The sequence below is a fragment of the Amblyomma mixtum genome, chromosome 3 (assembly GCF_055824585.1).
Source record: "Amblyomma mixtum isolate Tamu chromosome 3, ASM5582458v1, whole genome shotgun sequence".
Lineage (NCBI taxonomy): Eukaryota > Metazoa > Arthropoda > Arachnida > Ixodida > Ixodidae > Amblyomma > Amblyomma mixtum.
The window spans coordinates 233,581,690-233,601,842 of NC_143014.1; the positions used below are offsets into that span (position 1 = coordinate 233,581,690).

Sequence of the window (20,153 nt, forward strand, 5' to 3'; positions counted from 1 at the left end):
GAGCACCATAGCCATTGAGCCACCGCAGCGGGCACCACTCTGTGGTTATGGTGCTCGGCTGCTGACCCGAAAGACGCGGGTTCTTTGTAAAAACTCTGCTGTGTTTTACGTAACCTGTTCTGCAAGGTCATTGTTTTTTTTGTTTTTTTTGATGGCTTTTCACATCCCCAAGGGACTCAGGCTATGAGGGGTGCTACAGTGGAGGGCTCCGAAAATGTTGACGACCTGAAGTTCTTTAACTTGCACTGACATGGCATAGTACACGGGCCCCAGAATTTCGCCTGGATCGAAATGCAACCGTCGTGGCCGGAGTCGAACCCGTATCTTTAGTGAACAGGCGAACACCATAACCACTGCAGCGGCGAAGCTTGTTGTTCCAATGAAATGCATGTCCATAAGTGCTTTCTCCATTCTAGAATCTTTTCGTGTTGTATACTCTTGACTATTGTGAGCACTGCTTTATTCAAGTCTTGTGCAGTTTGTGCCATTAAGCCATAGCCATACGAGTGATGTTTCACATTTGTCACTGTGCTTTATATATGTAATACACACTTTTGAAGCATTTTTCTACATTGTATGCTTTGTGTAGCGACAGCATTTAAAGCACTTGAGATGAGGCACAACGCTAATGCAGCCCGTGCTTTCACATGCTTCTGATGTACGTTGTAGTAGTAAGGCCTCTATACTTTATGCCATCACATTGATGTGTTTTAGTTGCTGACATACTCTTTTATGCTCAATTTGCCTTCTACTATGAAATCTGAATAGTGCTGCTTACCTCTTTTTATTCTCCACTTTGTACCAAGCATAAAATGTGTTGCGCTCCCACTGGCAAAGTCGGGTGCATATTGTCTGCAAACCACATGAAAAACGAGGCCGAACCTATCTTAAAACCGCACTTCTCCATCAGAGTGATAGCTAGTAGTGGTAGCTGTAGTCTGATGTACACACTGTACGAGGCGAAGTGCTTGTAAGAAGTGTGTTTATATTCACTGAAAGAGTTTTCCTTGGTGGTGTAGAGGTAGCGTACCCAGCTATTGCGTTAAAAGTGGCTTGTGGCAGAGGATGCTCAAACTGTGAGAGCAGCCAGGATGACCATGCCTACTGCCTAGCTCAAGGAGAAGCAGGCGGAGACTGCCATTCAAATAAAATTAAAAATGATATCGCATCATGGACACTTAATAACTTAGGTACTCTCATTTTCATGTGGTCTGTGGACTTTGTATGTCCAGATTCTTTTCCTTTGTGACCCACTGGCCTCCAGATCAGAAGTGATTTAAGGGATCATGTATTACTGCATACAGGTCATTCATAGAAAGCTGGTAGGTTGTGCTGGCAGGCTATTTATAGGCACTTTTAAGGCGAAAGCTTTTCTATGCTCATGGAGCGAAAATCTGCGCGGGATCTGTGCGCTGATGAGTCACTCGATAAGAAAAAAAATCCTAAAATCTTGTGGACGGCGAGATTCTAACAACCATCCTTCCGTTCCATAGCTGAGTATGCCAACCACTACGCTACGCCGGCTTCCTGCTAACGCCTATGCAGTTCTCCTTGTCTAGCGTAAAGACCCTGGAGAGCGTTGCGCGAAAAGCTTTCGCCTTATCGCACTTTAGATCACCAAAAGTTCCCTCTCGAATTTTTTTGTTCCAAAGGATCGCAGTAGTAAGCGGCATGTTTTGTATGTAATGGTAATGAAGAGTCTTCTGTTAACATGTCGGTCTGTAGTTCTTGCTCATTTATTCCCTATTTTATATTTATATTTCTGGCACTGCTACATTTGTAATGATGTCTTTTGTGATGTATGGATGTTTTTTTCATTACTTCCTTGTTTTGTTGTGCTGCTTGTATATTTTGCATACTTTAACAATACTGCTCTGTATCATGTTATTCAGAGCAATTGAATAAGGAGACAAAACTGTAGCCTGTGTAATGTGGGGACTCGCACAGGCAGTGTGGACGGCCACTGTCCTTGTTCCAGCAGTGCTTCTCAGCAGGCCGGCGTTCGCAAGCGCGCGCAAGAGCTTGTTGGAGCTTCGTCAACTTTGTCTTCTGTCTTCTTCTCCTTCATCGACGCTAGCCGCTGGGGCAGCAAACCCCAACTCTCTTTCTTACACATGTATATTCACTAGTAACACATTCCAAGCATCCACTGACTGTCGTTAAGTCTTTATGTGCCACTGTGTCTGCGTACAACATGTGGCAGCATTTGAGTAAAAAAAAAGCTGTCCAGCTTTGTCTTCATGCATGCCCACTCTGCTTCATCAAAACGGATGCGCTCTATGGCAGTCCATTTTTCTGAACAGACAACAAAGTCTGCCCACTGGCATTCTGTGAGAGCCATTTGGCCAACTACTTGAGCATAATATTCGTGGCCTCTCTTGAGACTTGGCTCATCATTTTCCTCAAAAGTTATGCAGAACTCTGCTGACCTAGCTTGGTCTAACTCTCTGTACTTTAGAGAGTATGGACACTTGACCTCTAGGACTCCATATGTCAGCTCTTCTGGGTCGTACACAAGCCTGTCGGGGCTGGCGCCTAGCCATGGAGATGTTGGGTGTACCACCAATCCGCAGTGCTGAAGAGTGATTTGATGACCAAGGCGCCTCATAGTAGCACAATATCTGGCTGAGGCAGCACTTTCGTTTCTCCGGCCGTACTGAATTGCACGGACACGGGACAAGTCCTTTGGGTCAATAAGGTTCCGCAGGCCCTTGTCGGTCCACTGGTCCCTCTTCAGTACCCTGCCGAAGCAGGATGCAGTCAATCTGTATCCCTCCTTCCAGCAGGAGCTTTGTGCCTGTTGTCTTGAATTCCGCTCAAGTTGTCTGGCATCTTCGGGAGACACCTGCATTTCCTGCAGGAAATAGAACAAAGTGTGAACCAGCTACTTCTAGCAGCTTGCTGTTGGGTGCCTCATTTTTGTTGTTGGTCTCGACTCAGGTAGAAATAAGTTCTGTGATCTCTTTCATTTTAATGGGGTTAAGTCTCGCCATGCTCCATGATGTACTCTTCTTCATGCATCATTGAAGTCTGCTGTTTTTACAGATGCATCTACCTTATGTTCAACTCTACAAAGAACTCTATAGCTACTATAGCAGGCAGCGGTGTGCATGCTTGCACCATTTCGGACAACCATATTACAGGGTTGCAGTTCGCAAAACTGCACAAAGAGGAAAACTAAATTGAGGTACTAGACCCAAGTTACACTTGCCTTCAGTATACTCCATTCATCTACACTGAATGTGTTGGGAAAAGTATGTTGCACAGCTCCGTCAAATAGAAATAGCTCTGGAACTGGTGCAAATGCTCCACTTCCCACTGGTATATTTGTCCATGTCTTGAAGCCTGCAGGCAGCTTTGTTTGCTGGTAGGACAGTGCTGAACCAGAAGGCACAATTCCCAGTTTTGTGTCACTGAAAGGCCCCTTTGCAGCACACAGGACTGCAGCGAATTCACTGCTTCCAAGTTGATGGAGACTTTCGCCCAGCTTGTGAAAACTGCCCAGCTGTTGCTGCTCCTCCAGCTTGTTTGCTTGAGCATCATACACCTTTGCTGGCGTTGGCAGAAGTGTGTCGCCTTCCCGAGGGCACCTCCAATCAATGTCCAGCATGCTCATAGGTCTGAAGTTGTGCTGTCGAGGGCGCCTCCATTGCTGAGGGAGCTCAGTGCAAGCTAGCTCTGGTGGTGCTTCTTTAAATCCTTTTTTCTTTAGGAAAATCATGAGCCGCACAGATGCAAGAATGTGGCTACATGATCCACTTGTTCCAGCAGCGCACTCGCATATCGCATCAGTGATTGAACCACTGTTTAAAAATGCCAAAAGGACCTTGTACGGCCGGCCCATCTTTTTCTGGCTTCGAAAGCAAGTAGCCCTTGCATAGATGATGCCGAGTCGGTGAACGAAACAGAAATAAAAGTTTTTAAGTACACAGAATGATTTCACATATTCGTTGTACAGCAGCACTTCAAATTTCTCATGAAGCCTGGGAATAAATCACGACTTGACTTGTAGTTAATGCATATGCATGCCTTGCTCTGATAAATTCATGCAAATTTTTGCTCAACTACAGCTCAGCAGTAGTCCTACTGAGGTATAACCGGTGTGTCTACTGTAAGTATGCAAATGAGAGGAAAGAGGCCATGTAAGCTATGGTGAAGCAATGCATTGCTTTCACATTTAAGACTTAAGGCATGCCTCAATCAATGTACAGGGCACCACACGAGAACGTGTTATCACTATATAATTTGTATAGCAGACACAAAGATCATATGTAGAAGATAACACCAACGTTTCTGTGCAGAAAGATTACATGGTGAAGTGGGGTGTATGAGTAATCATACCATGCCATCCATTAATACATAAAAAAAATTGGAGGATGCTTATGCTTCGCGAGAGCATGTTGCAGCGTTGCCAAGGAGTCCATGGAACAGAACGCCATCGCCTGTTCCGCGCAATGCCTTTCCGGCAGGAAAGGAAATGATGCCTGTCTCTCATATCTCGGTGGACACCCGAACCGCGCCGTAAGGGCAGGAAAGTGAAATCAAAATTGGTCTTAAGGAAACGAAATGACGCCTGTCTCTCATATCCTCATATCTGGGAGGACACCCGAAAGGAATATTCCCGACGCGCGGTGCGGACTACTACTACGAGGCGGTGCAAACTACAACGAGGCCGGCGGCTTTTCAACCGAACGAGCTGCATCCGCTGTCGCGTAATATTGAAAGCAACACGTCATGGGCAGTGGCCAAGACGCGAGAATGTCGCGCCGGGATCGTGTGTAGCTATGAGCACGGTGCGCAACTAGCCATGAGACTACGCGAGCCCTGCGCCACGGAGCCCTGTGCTCACAAGAACTGTACAGCCAACATTTGCAGTCGCATGTTCTGTGCTGCTCAGGAGTAAGCAGTATGTTTTTGTTGGCTTTTTTTTTACTCTTCATATACGATATCGCTGACTGTCCCCGCTCGCGAGCAGCGCACGCTTGAGTAAAAACGTTCGCGCAAGTGGCCTCTGGCAGGAGCAGTGTTTACAAGGAAACCTAGAAATCAAGCATACGCACCTTGAGACGCAGGCTTTGGTAGATACCGATGAAGGGAGCGTATACGCTTCGACAGCAAATATGTAGGACTTATTCTGCTGCCGACTCGACGGCCCTGCCGACGCACACAAGTCTGCTAATGCATTGTCTGACAAATGCGGAAGGGCTTCTAAATCGTTTTTCCACATCTCGTGGTGAGAGTTCGGAAAACGCCGATGTTCCGCCATGTCAACGCCGCACGTTGCGCAAAAAACTTCGGCACGCAAAGACTCTACGGCTGCTTCGGGCGCACGGAGCATGTATACGGTGTCAGCAGTGCTCCGTGGTTCTCGACGTAACCAAGATGGCGGCCGAACTTTTGCACCCAGTGTTGGCCGACGTACAAGTAATTTTGCATATCACCTATTGGAACGACGTCGATTTCTTTACACGCCCATGTCATGTGATAATGCGTAGGTTTTTCATGGCACCACGGAAAATTGTGTGCCTAAAGTGTGGGGTGAATTGTACTTTGTGAGTTTAGGTTTGGATATGACCCTGTCTGTAGCCTCTATGTGACAGCCTCTTCTTTGTTAAAGGATTTGTGCGGTGGTGGGTACCGCATCCTGCTGCCTTCGTAGTCACTCGCCTTGTAGTCTTCCGCTGGCAGCGCTTTCTTCTATCGGCGTACAGATACTCCTGGGGCATGCCAACCCTTCCGTTCTCTTAATTTGGAATGTACCACGATGACTTGTTTCATTCAACTTTAACTGGTACTGCTTAGGGCCCTCCGGTACACTTCTATGTCCGCTTGATCGATGGCATGGACAGGTATCTATCCTAAAGATGCATGACGGCTTTGTCGATTACTAATCGAGACGCAGTCGACGGCATCCTGTGTCGCATTAAGCGCTGGCTTTTCATTCACTGCAGTCCAAGAGAAGTAATTGGGTCCCCAGTTGTATGGCCCGTCTTGTGCCGACGGGTTTAGGAAAGTGCAGGGCACAACCTCCTGTGAAAATACCTAATTGGAACCAAACTTGCCTGAGAAGTGCTGCGCAAGTTTGGGTTCATTTACCTGCAGCCTGGGGCCAATTCCTAAAACGTAAAGCCTGAATGATGCTGAACCGCCTACAGTGGTGCCGCTGGCTGATCCAGCTAGCGGCACTACAGCGCGCATGGTATCAAAGTGTATGCTGCTGACACCCGGGCGTGAGCTGGCGACGTACGTGTCTGGCAAGGTACGTACAATTATTCATCACTCCATGTGGGCAACACTACTGTGGCAGCTTTATGTGCAAAGGCGCACACACATCAGTCCTCTTAAAGCCAAAGCTTTGGGTTCCTAATCTGACGTAGAGTGTCTGTGACTGTTGTGAAGGTCCATCCAATACCGAGGTGCAGATTTAGTCCGGCATACGTATAAAGCGAACCGTCACAACAACATAACTGACAATTCATACGTCTAAAAAAATATTCATGGTTAAGTTTCTCGAACTGACTGTCTCAGAAAAATAAAAGGTAATCCATGTATCTCGAAAAAAGAAATCATTGTTAACTGGAAGCTTCAGGGCTGACCACTAGAGACGGCTTCAGTCAGTATATACGTGTGGCAAGCAATAACCATTAAGAGGTCAGTATTCTGGGTTCTCTGTTTGCACAGGAATAGATTTTCATAATGCATTAAAGCTGACATTGCGCTTTCTTTGAAGTCCATGTCCACAAGTGGCACTATGCTTCCAGGTAAGAGTGCTGTGCACAACTGACAAAACATGGACCAAAATACCAGAACAAGTCTCTTGATTTTCCACCTCCTAAAGGGACAAACTACACTTAGCTTATGGTCGAAGCTGCTCAAAAGCCCAACGATATGCAAAAGCTGCTTTCTCGCGACACCGCCTACAGGCCCTCAGCTGCCCTAAGCGCTACATTCGTTTTATAGGCGCCCTTACTAAGCAGACGCCTTAGTCACACTACCCTACTCAACTAATACTTCTCGCAATATCAAGGAGGAAGCTGAAGTTCTAGGCGTAAGATCTAGCATAACAGGTCGATTAGAGAGCGAAATATACAGCAAACAAATTTAGTTGTAAGCGCACTCTCATGGTCCTCGTTGGCTTGCGCCATTACTGGAGAGTTCGCTGGGACAACTTTTTAGACAGAGCGCTGTAATTTCAGTTCCCTCGATACATCAGTTTCCGGAAAATGATGTGAAAGGGATATACAAGGGCAAAGAGCAGAATCAAGAATTCCTCTAGAGCTCATCACCAATCTGCCCCTCCCCTTCTAATGCCCATGATCCTGTCAGTGTAGCTGTAAATACCGCCGTCCCTTCAGTAATTGCATTTTACCGCAACATAATTATTGTGGAGCCTCTATTTTTCTTTTGCTTGTTTTTTTTATCCTAAAGGTGAGAATTATTTATGACTGGCATCAACTCCAAACAAAGCTTGAGGACCGTAGAAATTGCAGAATTGGTTCCAATGAAAACTCGTCGACATATTCACCCGACAGATGTAAAAAATCTTTCAATCGCTTCCATGAGAATATTCGGATGGATATCGATGAGGCGATGAAGTGAAGAAAAGAATTACCTTGAATGAACACTCCACCAGTGTGGCACTTGTTAATATATAATGGCAAAATAATAACTGGAGTACCATGCCAGGGCCATGTTACAACCGGCCGACCTCTCCTCATTTTCCTCTCACTAAAATTCCTTTTTTTAATGACAGGAAAAAAACTGAACGTCATTGTGGTTCTCTCTACTGGTATATTTTAGTCTGGCTGGTAACTGAAAATTTCTCAAAGGAAAGAAAAAAAATTGCCGGCAGCCCCTCCAGCTGTTCAAGGACAATCAGAAGTGCCCATGCCGGCCAGACGTATGAATTCCAATGCCCTGCGTAGAATGAAAAGCGTATGGGGTTTAGTGCACCTGTTTGCTTGGCTTCCAGCCGCTGAGTAGTATGTTTCTACGTCTGTAAACTGCGCTTTAGAGGCTTATTAATCTTTCACTGCGTTTAAAGCCAAAGACATCGTCCGATTCAATGACGAACAGGCCGATGCGCCATACCTCCAGTATGTTGGGTGATAGCGACAGCACTGCGTTTGTTAGGTCGCTACGCGTTCGTTCTAGGCCCTGTCCTTATCACTTACAATTTTGAACGCTATCGAAACATCTCAAAACGCACTGAAGTACACTGCAAGTCGAGAGTATAAACCTCAATAATTTGCCTAACACCATGGAGGGCGAAAAATGCGCTTTACTGCATATTTCATAAAAACATATGCCCCAAGGAAACGATAAGAATGGCTTTAGGGTGCTTTGTGCTCCCTGGTGTGAACTGTTCTCTTCGCCTTCCGCATGGGCCGTTTACCGTTCTGCACAACGTCTACTGGATGAGCTTAATCTGAGAAGGCTCAGCACAAGCAGACTGGCTCATGGGGAGCAGTATGACGCAGGTGAACCCACTCGACGAACGGCGAAACAACCTGATCTCAGCTTTAAGTTAGAAACGAAGGCTGTTCATCCTTTGAGCTCCCGCATCATAGGTTAGCTAGGCTGAGTAGAATTAAAATGCATTTCATGGTCGAATACACTTGTACCGCGTCAGGTACAGTACTCTAGACCAGAATGCGCGCTGCGCACCAAGCGGGCGATAAGGAGCACTATATATAAGCAGCCAGAAAGTCGCCTGCGTGGGAGTGAAAAACTCCGTTCGCTGGTCATCCGAATGGGCCGCGGCACGCAGGAAGCAGGTGCTGTTCCGCTGAACATTGGCCCGTATTCCTGACTGCGACAAACGTCCTTCAACGTTTAAACTGTTTACTGGAGGCCTAATGCCAGCAAACGGGTGTTAAATGACCTGTGCGGTGTTTGTCTTAAGGACAGGCACTAGCTACCACCAACTAAACCAAACACGCAAGACAATGAGGATAATATAGATTGACTCAGATATGGGAACGGGAATCGAGCTCTTAACGCGTGCATCTACAACACAGGAGCTGCATTTTCTCGGCTTCAGCTTGCCTACGAAACAAAGAGGCACCAGGGGGGAAGACCCTACACATGCGTTCTAAAAGCTACGTGAAGAAACGTGAGATGAGCTCGACATAGACATTCTGAACTGTTATCTTCAAATCAAATCAAATCAAATTTATTCAAACATCCTGAGATGCTTAGGGGCACGGACAAAAAGCCAAAGGTGGCTTGACGAGGTCCGTGCCCCTTACAAGGCATACAGTGGAATAAGCAGAATGTTTAAAATACAGGCAGTGAATTTGCAGAAAACGCAGAAAACGCAGCTGCCCACTAGACAGAAACGAAAGGCAAACAAAACTTTAGGTGTCCGGATCACGGAAAAAAAAAATGTAGTGCACAAAGCTGGCTAAGTATAAAAAATGCACGGCACGAAAGTGAAGGGAAGAAAAAACGAGAACAAAATAACGCACATCTCTGTAACCGTGCATTATTTCACAAACAAAAGATGCGACAAGAAAAAACGACAACAAAATAACACACATCTCTGTAACAGTGCTTTTTTCACAAACAAAAACAAAGAAGTTCACTTTATCCACTTTATCGCCACGTACAATTCTTTTGATTACAGAAACATGCTGAGTAGATCCCTGAACGATTTGTTGAGGACGTCTCGGTTATCATCACCGGATAGTTCGTTCAGGATAGCTGGCAGACGATGTTTCAACATTTGTTTCCCATAATTTGTGCGGCATACATCAACTTTCCATTTTTCCGGGTTTCGTGTACAATACACAGGATAGTTCGCAGCAAGTGCGGCTAGCACTGCTAAAGAATTGTCGTGTTTAATTATTTCTGATTTGTAGTGACGGATTAGTCTATAGGAATATAAAGACTCTATACTGATTATGTTAAATTTCTTAAACAATTCGGCTGTGTGTGAATAACGAGGGACTTTTGCAATAATGCGGATAGCACGTTTTTGTAAACGCAAAAGTTTATTAATATTATCAAGCGTTGTGGTTCCCCAGACAAGCGCGCCATAATTCATAACCGAGGAAAAAAGGGAATTGTATAACAATACATTAACTGATGTAGGAAAAGATGAACAGTAGCGACGCAAGTAGCCAGTCGTACGCGAGAGCTTCCCGGAAAGGTAGGTAATGTGGTCGTCCCACGACATATTTTCTGAAAAAATGACCCCTAGTGTTTTAAAATGGGGAACCACTTCAATTGTAGTATTGTTTATTGCAAGGGATGGAATAGAAATACCTTTTTGACGTGGATGAAAGATCACTGCTTTTGTCTTTGCAACGTTGATCTTTAAATCATTCTCCGTCGCCCAAGTATTTATATGTCCTAGTGTCCTGTTTGCACGATCGGCTAAACTGATGCTCGATTGTCCAGAAAAAAAATACACTTGTGTCGTCGGCGTATATAATATAGTTAGCAGATTTGTCAATATTGACAATTTCATTGACATAAATTAGAAACAGGAAGGGCCCTAAAATACTCCCCTGAGGGACACCCGAAACTACTGGTTTAATAGCTGAGCGTTGTCTATGAATATCGACAAATTGTGTGCGATGCTGTAAGTAAGAAGATATTAAAGAAAAAACTTTGCCGCGAAAACCGTAGTATTCCATCTTTTTAAGCAGGATGCGGTGATTGATGAGATCAAAGGCTTTCGTGAAATCTAAAAAGAGGCCCAACACGATATTTTTATTTTCAAAATTCTGTAATATCAGCTCCTTTTGAGCAAGCAAAGCTAACTCGGTTGATTTATTTTTTCGGAAACCGTACTGAGACGGAGTTAAAATGTTATATTTGTCAGAAAAAGCCATCAAGCGTTGCAGAATTAATTTTTCGAATCCTTTGGAAATGACAGGAAGAATAGAAATAGGACGATAATTTGATAATTCATCTCGGTTTCCTTTTTTATAGATCACGGTAACCCTTGCGGTTTGCATGCTACGCGGGAACAGACCGAGCGACAGGCAGGCGTTAAAGATGTGCATCAAATAGGGTGCTATTACATCTATAACATATTTAACTGGTGTGATTTGAAGACCAAGAGCATCTTCTGACTTACTATTTTTAAGCGATACAAACGCTGCAATAACTTCATCAATAGTGACGGGCTTCAAAAAGATACTGTGGCCGGTACTTTGCCCCATGTAACTGTAATTAGCAGTGGTGTTTCGTGCCTGTGCAACAGAAAGGAAGTAATCGTTAAAAGCATTGGCTAAGTCAACTCCGGTTAATTCTACATTATCTAACGTTACTTTCGAGACTGTTTCGGGTGGCTCTCTGGTCAAAAGACACAATATCCTCCATATGTCCTCTGATCGGCCAGTCGAGGAGTTGAAAAGATTTTCGTGATAACTCCTTTTAGCTGCACGTAGTTCTTTATTGACAAAATTTCGGTACTCTTTATAAATTTTTAATGTGTCAAGGTTCCTGGCTTGCAGAAACTTAGCATACAGTCGATCTCGTTTTCTAATAAGCTTTAGCATGTCGGTGGTAACCCATGGCTTGCGAGCCTTTTTGGGTCGTTTTAGTGTAACAAGTGGAAAGCAGTCGTAATAGGCATCAGTAATTTTTTCCATTAATTTATCGTAAGCTTCTTCAGGGTTTCTCATCTCAAGTACAGCGGCCCAATTAAAGCCGGTTAAGCGGGTGCGAAAGGATGACAGCTTTTCTGGGTTGATTACACGGTACTGGAAAGGTTGTCTTGAGTGTCTGTTGGTGTTAACAATATGTGCAATAGACATAAAGATTGGAAGATGATCGCTGAGCGTGTAATTTATGACTCCGCCTTTCACACGGGATATATCAATATTTGTGATGAAGAGATCTAACACAGACTGTGAGGTTACTGTTATTCTTGTGGGTGACATTATTACATTCTTGCATAGGTGAATGTTTAACAGGGTTTCGAAGTTTTCTTTTACGCTGTTTTCACCAAGCCAGTTTATGTTGAAGTCCCCACCTAGAATTACGTGGTATTTGTTCTCGTTTACGTACTCCAAGATAGAATCCAGAAATGAAAAAAACTGGCAGGTATCTCCAGATGGCGGACGATAGCAAACACAGAAAATGGTTGACCCTGACTTCAGCGTCAGTGTTTCGCAGTCTGGTGTGACAACACAGAATTCTGGTTGCAGCTCACAGTTCATATTGTTCGAGGTCAGGGCACAAACACCACCACCTAGTTGGTCAGTGCGATTAATAAAGTATGATCGGTATCCAGGCATACGAAACACATCATTCTCAGTGTTGAACCAAGTCTCAGAAAACATTACCACATCAAACAGTACTCCTACTTCGCGAAAGAAACATTCTAAATTCGCGTATTTATTTCTACCAGACTGCAAGTTGAAGTGAACGCAGTTAAACCGTGTCTGTGTGTTGGTGGTGGCATAGTTGCTAAGTTCCGACATGTCCAGATAACTATAACCCGGCGAAGCCATGATGAAGAGAATAAAAAGTAAGGGAATGCAATCGGGTGTGACATCGTGTGTCTGGAGGTTCTTTGACGTAAGGCGTTTGTTCATCCATGCAGTCATCTAGAGCCACCCAAAAGCACGCACCTGTGTTTACGTTTATCAGTTTCGGTCGAAGCATGGGAATAGGGCGTCTGCCATCGCTATCATTTGCTTTGATAATCGGCCAAGGCACATATTTAATGTATCCGCTTTTCAGTAGCCTCATTGTGAATGCGCTCTGAGCAGCGCCCTTAGTAATTCTGTAGCTGTTTTCAAGTTTAGAAAACAAGCCGTGACCCATACTTATATCTTGTTTCAAGTAGACTGTTCTACGCACGCGCAGGCTATCTGTGTGTCTCTACTGAATCCTGTTTAGGTCGTTGTCATTCTTGATAACAATCAATTCCGAGCCGTCCGACTGCCTGGCATATATCTTTCCTCCTCTGCTCCAGACATATTTCCATCCGGCAGCCTTTTTCTTAGCTACGGCCAAGCTCAGAAGCCGCCGAAGAAAGGGACAAAGGTGATCATTAACGAAAACCGGCGATGTTGATGCGTTTCCGAAGTCTTTGCTGCTGAGTCTCAGTTTCCTTGCCTTTTCAACCAGTGCGTCCTTTTTCTGACGCCTAGTGAATTGTACAATAATGTTATTTGGCTTCGATTTCGAGGGAACACGATGACACGCCTCCACATCCTCGGCATTAATGGGTACACCAGTGAGCACTCCAAGTTTACATACAATGTCAGTGATGTCTTCATCGGGGCTTTCCTCTATTCCTTTGATTTCAATGTTTTTGCTGCGCGAGTACTGCTCTGAGAACACTAGGCGGGACTCAGCATCAGCGAGGCGGGTTTGGGTGGCCTGTAGTGCAGCATGCAATGCACTGTTCTCTTCTTTCAGAGCAGAATTTTCTGCCTTGACAGCATTATAGTTTTCCCGCATTTCTTCAAAGACGCCGTTCATGTATTCCAGGCTCCGAGTATGTTCGGAGAGTTCGCTCCGAAGTGCTCTAATTTCTGCACGCAAGTCTTGGTCTACAGCTTCTCGCGCAGCTTTAATTTCAAGGCGGAGTTCATCACGCAGGTCACTTATCTTCTGCGACATGGCCCCTTTAGCACAACCAACAAGCACAGGCAATGTAACGCAATATTGGCAGCAGTGGCAACAGACAGAACATGCAAGAATCCCGTACTAACAGAAACAGAGATTTTGTAAACCAACCTGCAAAATGTGACAGATAAGGCGTCAGGCTGTGGACGATGCGCTGCCACCGCTGCCAAGAAACCGTCGTGTGTCCAGCCGTTCCTTTTAAGCTGTATCCAGTTGTCGGTGGCGCCGCATAGGATGCGCAGAAGCCGGTCTTTACACCCAGGGCGCAGCGGCACGGTGGATTCCGGTCACTCTTCTTTAAGCCTTGCGACGATGCGAGCAGCTGCAAAATGTGACAGATAAGGCGTCAGGCTGTGGACGATGCGCTGCCACCGCATCTTCTGTCGGGCTAGATAGGACAAATCGTACATTCGCGAAAACCACGCGGAAAAATGAAGATGAAAGGAAGAGGAAGGACAAACACATAGCTATGTCTCCGTTTCGTGTTTGTCTTTTCGGACCCTTCCGCGTTATTACTTTGGCGCAGTTTTTAAAACCCAATTCACGTTTACCTATAGGCGGCGAGAACTGCTATCACAGCCAGAGCTCCGAAAGCTCCTCGCTTTATTATACCCTCGAACCGATATGTTAATGAGGAAATGAATTACGGCAGCCAAGAAATGCCCGTATCAAGTAAACCAAAGTTGTTCCTTTTTCAGTTACCGTTCAGTTACAGGAAACGTCACTAAGCTTTTAATTGTGGCATCCACTAAAATAGAAAGTGCATGTAGACTCATCAGGTGGTACTGGACACTGGACGTAGGGCATGAGAGAACAATTCAGTCAGTCTCATTGCATCCGCATCCCTTGCCTGCGCATATTTACAAGTTATCCCGTATGCAGCATACTGCTCCTTGTCATGGATGCAGAATAGAGAACCTAGCTTTCAAGGTGTGCTATGGGCAGATATTTAGTTTCCTTGCCTTCAGCATGACAAGCAACGGTTCGCCAGGCTGAGCAGGTAGAAAGGCGCTGCGCGCTGCACCATGTCTTCTCCAATATTTTCTCCCAACAGCAGTTTTGTAACTGCGTATAGTGTACAGGTGAATTTAAAGCGTCACTCACGCCTCCGCAAGCCAGAACCCGCAGGAACTCCATTGAAGGCCGTCCTCTGCCGACGCTCAGGGTGCTGCAGTCAGGCGCCCGCCAAGCTGCACCTGTTCCTGCGCCGTCATGGTGACCGGAGTCACCGCTGGCGAAGTTACCAAGCAGAGCGCCGGTGTTCCGTAGAGTGGAGATGCATGGAGCGCAATACGGCCAGCCTTGGTCGATGTCTGCGTGAGATACAAAAGCAGGCAACGTATTTAAGGGCTAAAGAAAAGAAGTCCACTGTTAGCTTCGAGTTAAAACAGAAGCAAAACAGTGTCCAGGCCCAAAAGTGAATGAACGCAGTAATGTGTTATGCACGGGAAGAGCTATTAACGGACGCGTTTTCTCTGTGCACAATACGGTGTTTTGCACGGCCTCATTAATGCGCATTATTTGTTACTGTTTGTTTATCAACTCACCTAAACATTGTTTGGCATATAGAGACTCCATGTGAATCGAAATTGTTATTTTTCGTTCACGTCCATAACAAGAAACAACAGAGCTTCCTGGTTTCATACGTGACCAGAACAATTATTGGATCTCAAGAAATCAACATTACTGAACGAAATTTGCTTAAAAAAATAGTATCGAAGGCGCAAATGAGTGTTCAATTGTACCCTTTGGACGCGTTCGTGGAGTCAACAAAATATAGACTGTGCATGCGCTCATCATCACCAGTTCCTCCATTCAGTCATCAGCAGTCATCCAGCAAAGAACAACCCTAATTCAAATGCACTTTTAAAACAGAACCATCGCATCCAATGTTCTGCTCAGTGCGAATTCACCGGTTTTCTGATGTTCGCCATCTTTGGTAATACTATGCCTTAAAAGCCATATTTTAACCCCAAAAACCTATTCCTGAAAAATTTTGAAAGTGTTCGCTGAAACACCCGGAATATTCCCTGACTGGCAGGCGCCAAATTCGAGCCGTTTGGTCCCGACATTGTGTAAAATTCATGCAAAACATGGAAATGTGGACGACCGCTTTACCAGACAAGGGAGAGGATGTTCTGAATGTGAGTAGAAAATCTCCCCTCCGGTGCACGTATCTTGTCGAAAAAGCCAAATTTTGTCGAGCCACAGCGCCAAGGGTAATTCCATTTTCGAAATTCTAAAATCTGATATGGCTATTACTAACAGCCTGCTACAAATCTCTGATTGCAACTAGGTGCCTAACTCTAGTAGTTAAAAAGTCAATTATTAAAAGTTAGTTTACCAGCTGACCACTTAAGCCGATTCACAAGTTTTCTGGTGTCCGCCAACACTGGTAATACTATGCCGAAAAAGCCGTATTTTTACCCGCAACAACCAAATAGTAAAAATTTTTTAAAGTGTTCACTAAAACACATGGTATATACCGGATCTACTTGGTTTAGATTCGAATTGTGGTGCTGGGGCATCACGCTGCAGCCTTTTATCGTTTTATTCAGTTATGTAACCACCTAGGATGCCATGGCAACCACTTGGTTACGATTTGCGTTGTTACGCTTAACGCTGAGGCCCGGAACACAAGAAGTTGAGCATAAATCTGCAAAAATCTACAATCACCAGGGTGGATAAGGTGGCTAAAAGATTTCGGGTTCGCTCACGCGCAAAAACAGTACTCGATGTTATCCACAGCTGGAAACTTTTGTGAAAATTATAAAAAAAAAAACACACATTTTGGAAGGACAAAAGGTAACGACCAGCACTCTGCATATCAGACGGCTTTTCGAGCCACTTAATCAACCTCTTCTTAATTAACTGCTAGCGCACGACAGCTGGCTTAAAGACCTTGTTCTAAAAATTAGCTGTACGTTAATCACGCGCCCATGCCATGGATGAAAAAGAACAATCATGTTTATGAATCGCGACGTGTCTTCTACGATCCTCAGCCAGAAGAGTAAGAGAATAATTTACCATAGCGGTCGCTGAGAACGCACTTAGCAGATGCACGGGGCTGGGTGATCTCCGGGTTCCGAACTTGCCCAGCCATCGAATGCCCTCAGCCTGGAGCGTTGCAGCGATGTCCGACCAAAGAATTGAGTTGACGGCGGACGCTGCCGCCGTGTCAGATCGAGGTGATGTGTTCGCGGGCAGCTGGACGATCTGCGGCAGCCCATGTGTAAACGTCGCACGGGTCACCGTGATCCCATTCTTCTCATCGCAGGCGGGCACTTGGGGTGCGAATGCGACAAGCTCACACCGACGCAGAAGAGTAATGCCCTTTCCGTCGTGCGTAGATGACGAGACGGAAACCGGTGGACATGACCTGGGTGAGCAAAGAAAAGACGCCCAAAGCTCTTGTACAAAGAGTGCCTCGTCATGGCGGCCTTCCTAAGGTGCCGATGGCTCGAGATTGAAGCGCCACTGAAACAAAAATCTTCTTCTTCTTCTTCTTCACCATATGAAAATGGCACATACCCACGCGGGGAGATTGGCCAAGGTACGGTGGTGAATGCCAAGGAGGTATAAGTGCGGGAAAAAAAACTAAGTAAAATAGTGGAATGTTTGAAATCAGAAAAAATTGTATGCATTGTTAGAAATCTTTAATAAATAAGCAAATTAGATACATCAGGAAATAAAATAAAATACGGTTTTGGACATTCAGTGCAATTTTATATGGATTTAACAGGGTAAGCGGCCAGTCGCAATGATGTAATTATGAAGGTAGCCGCAAATAGTGCTTAACGAGAATCCCGTGGCGCTCGCACCAAACGAGAGCAGAACTGGTAAAGACAAAGGGAGTCCTAACCTGGAAAGAGGGTCTTCCAAATACTGTTTTCTCTGAAATGCGAACCGCCGGCAAGAGAGGAGATAATGGCCAATTGTTTCAACTTCTCCGCATGTGTTACAAAGGTTACTCGTAGCGAACCCGCATCTGCATAAGTACAAGTTGAGGTGGGGGATTCTGCATCGCAGAAGCGTCATGGACACTTCACACCGCCTTGTCTTACATGATCGAACATTCCATGGGAACTTTAAATGTTGAAAGTCCACGGTATTCAGCAACGGATCACCCAAGCTGGCTGATATATGTTGGAACCGCTGGAAACGGGAGTCTCTGGAGCCATTCTTCTTTGGCTTCTTCCTCGTGTTCTGCGTGGCTCGTGCAGCAGGAACGGTACTAGCAGCTGGGCGCAGACGGAGCACTTATCAGTAATGACAAATGTGTTTAAGACATGATTACTAAAGCAGACGTTAATATCATGTCGCCCGAAGGAGGGCGGAATTGGAACAGGTAGCGAGCCTAGAGAAAAAAAAAGGTACAAAGAATGTTTACGATATTCGAATCAGAGCGGAAGCACGGATTTGGGTTACGTAGAAGCCGACGGTGAGCAGGCAGTGCCGCGGAACGGAGCAGATGAAAGTTGATGCAGACGACGCTTTCCAATGCACATCGCGGGAGTGTGGCGCACTTTAACACAAGGCGCATTGGCAGCGGCGATAGGCTAGTGGTCTCGCTGAGCGGCCCTTAAGGGACATCTGGTCGCGCAGCCGCGGGTTCCGCTCCCAGTCATGGGTATTGATTCAATTTACTTTTCCCTTTTTTGGTGCAAAAGCAACACTATGCGAGTCACCGAGCCATTTCGCGGAGCTGATCAAAAGCCATTCTGCGCATGCGCAAGGAGCGGTGACGTCACACCGCACACACCTGGCGCTCCCCCGCTGTCGCTGCGCGAGTGAGGTGCCGCCGCCGCGCTAGCGTGCCGAGGCCGCCGCCGCTGCCGCGCGCTCTCCATCGCCCCTCTCTTTCTCCTCGTTGCTGTCCAACCTTACAGGTTTAACCAGAGATAAACCACAGCCAATTTTCATGGTTGGACCTCTAACTCAGCTGAAGGTCAAAACTCAGCTGAAGGTCAAAAAGTAGGGATGACTTCATGCTGGTCCTACAGCAGCGCGCTTTAATTCCAAGACGAGGACGATCCTTTGTGGTTTAGGCGGACTTGACGGAACAGATAAGCGGCTGATTACTCCAGCTGCTGAAGCTGCGAAAACAGGCACAGAGTACATGCGCGCTACCAAGGTCAAAGAACAACAGTCGAGGAAGGCGGCAAGTCCAGCAACTGAAGGACCTGGCCAATAGCTGAGTGCGCATTCCATGGTCTATGAGCAGTCATATCATATGTTACGGCTTTCAGGAATGCATTTCATGCTTTCAACGACGAGTCGCGCTAGAATATTTTGTATAGATGACAGTAACGGGATCTCGCCAATGCCCTTCATGGATTACATGTCCTTTGCATAGATCGACTAAAAAATGATAATATGTCTCATATTTGTATGATTGCAGCACTTAACCACTTTCTTGTTCAATCGCACCTAAAATGGCCGTTGTTTTTAAAGCACTCTGCTCCCACCACGTTTTCATCTGTGATCCGACGCCACACTACCGATTTAGAAGTTGCTTTTTAGTAGTTTTAGTCGTAGCTTCTTTTATTAGTAGCAGCAGAGTTTTATCACTGGTACAATTACGTTTTCTTCGTTTCAGAAACCGATAAGTCATTTTATCTTCTGTGTGGCTACGAAGTCGCCATCGGCGTTAGTCACCCGCTGTGTTAATTAAAAGCAATTTTATAAATGTTGTTTATCAGCTAGTGAAGTCTTGTCCTTTTTAATTACTTACCTTTTCCGCGGCAGAGGACGTGTTCCAGAAAAACTTTCTCTCTATTTCAAGCATGGCATTTTTGGATTTATTCTACGTGCTCATGGAACTGCCGGTATAAATAATTTCTAAAACCGGTTCTACCCCGCCGGCAATCTTTGCGACTTATTTGCTATTCCTGTTTTATACAGTTATGTTAGAGAAATCATCGTGAACATGAGCCGGATATTGTTTAGGAAAATTATGCACCAAGTTAAAGGCAAAAATATACGCTTTGCGTTCAACCCAGCAAACGTCGTTTATGTTTATGAAAAGGCTCAACCTGACAAACATCAAGAAATGACTCTAAGGCAACGCTTCTTAGAAGAGTAAATGATTTCTTTGAGTCTGTGTCCTTTTTCAGCAGCTGTGAAGTTATCCATTTGCATGCATGCTTCACACTGAATAAGAGACTTTTGAATCCAAGCAGTTAATGCATTTGCCATAAGTTCAAAGGGAAATGCGAACGATCATCCTTAATTTTTTCAATTGTTTTGAAAGCTTCCGAAGTCTTCCAACCTTTCTTTAAGATGAACATCCATTATTGTTTCATCGATAGAGTACCCTAGCTACTTTACCCGCTCGGATACGATGAACAGGCTGTCCAATATTTCAGTGGCAGTGTTGTCCGGTGGGTATGACGTGGACTTGGGATAAGCCAGCAAAGGCATTAAGAGCGCTGCGGATACAGTGTCTTCGAGTCAATTTTTTTTTACCGGGGATGTTCTGCCCAACCTGCTATGCTGGGCACAACGCGGAAAGGCTTCAGGACATTCATTATGGCGATGGTACCTTTCACGTTGCG

General features: G+C 45.3%; 1 protein-coding gene across 1 annotated transcript; it reads right to left on the reverse strand.

Moving 5' to 3' along the window:
* Nucleotides 1-2,167: 2,167 nt before the first annotated feature.
* On the reverse strand, nucleotides 2,168-5,266 carry LOC149354037 (uncharacterized). The gene is made up of 3 exons (XM_089575913.1): nucleotides 5,064-5,266; nucleotides 3,212-3,896; nucleotides 2,168-2,854 (listed from the first exon to the last, which is right to left on the reverse strand). The coding sequence occupies exons 1-3, from the start codon at nucleotides 5,264-5,266 to the stop codon at nucleotides 2,168-2,170; spliced, it is 1,575 nt and encodes a 524-aa protein (XP_089432039.1).
* Nucleotides 5,267-20,153: the final 14,887 nt, after the last annotated feature.

Bases quoted from the DNA above. Each gene is read 5' to 3' on its own strand.
- LOC149354037 (XM_089575913.1), bottom strand. From the start codon at position 5,266: ATGGCGGAACATCGGCGTTTTCCGAACTCTCACCACGAGATGTGGAAA. The intron at 3,897-5,063 runs AAGGTGCGTATG...CTGTTTCGTTCA, and splicing joins TCTACCAAAGCCTGCGTCTC to CCGACTCGGCATCATCTATG. The intron at 2,855-3,211 runs GCAAGTGTAACT...TATTTCCTGCAG, and splicing joins ATGAATGGAGTATACTGAAG to GAAATGCAGGTGTCTCCCGA.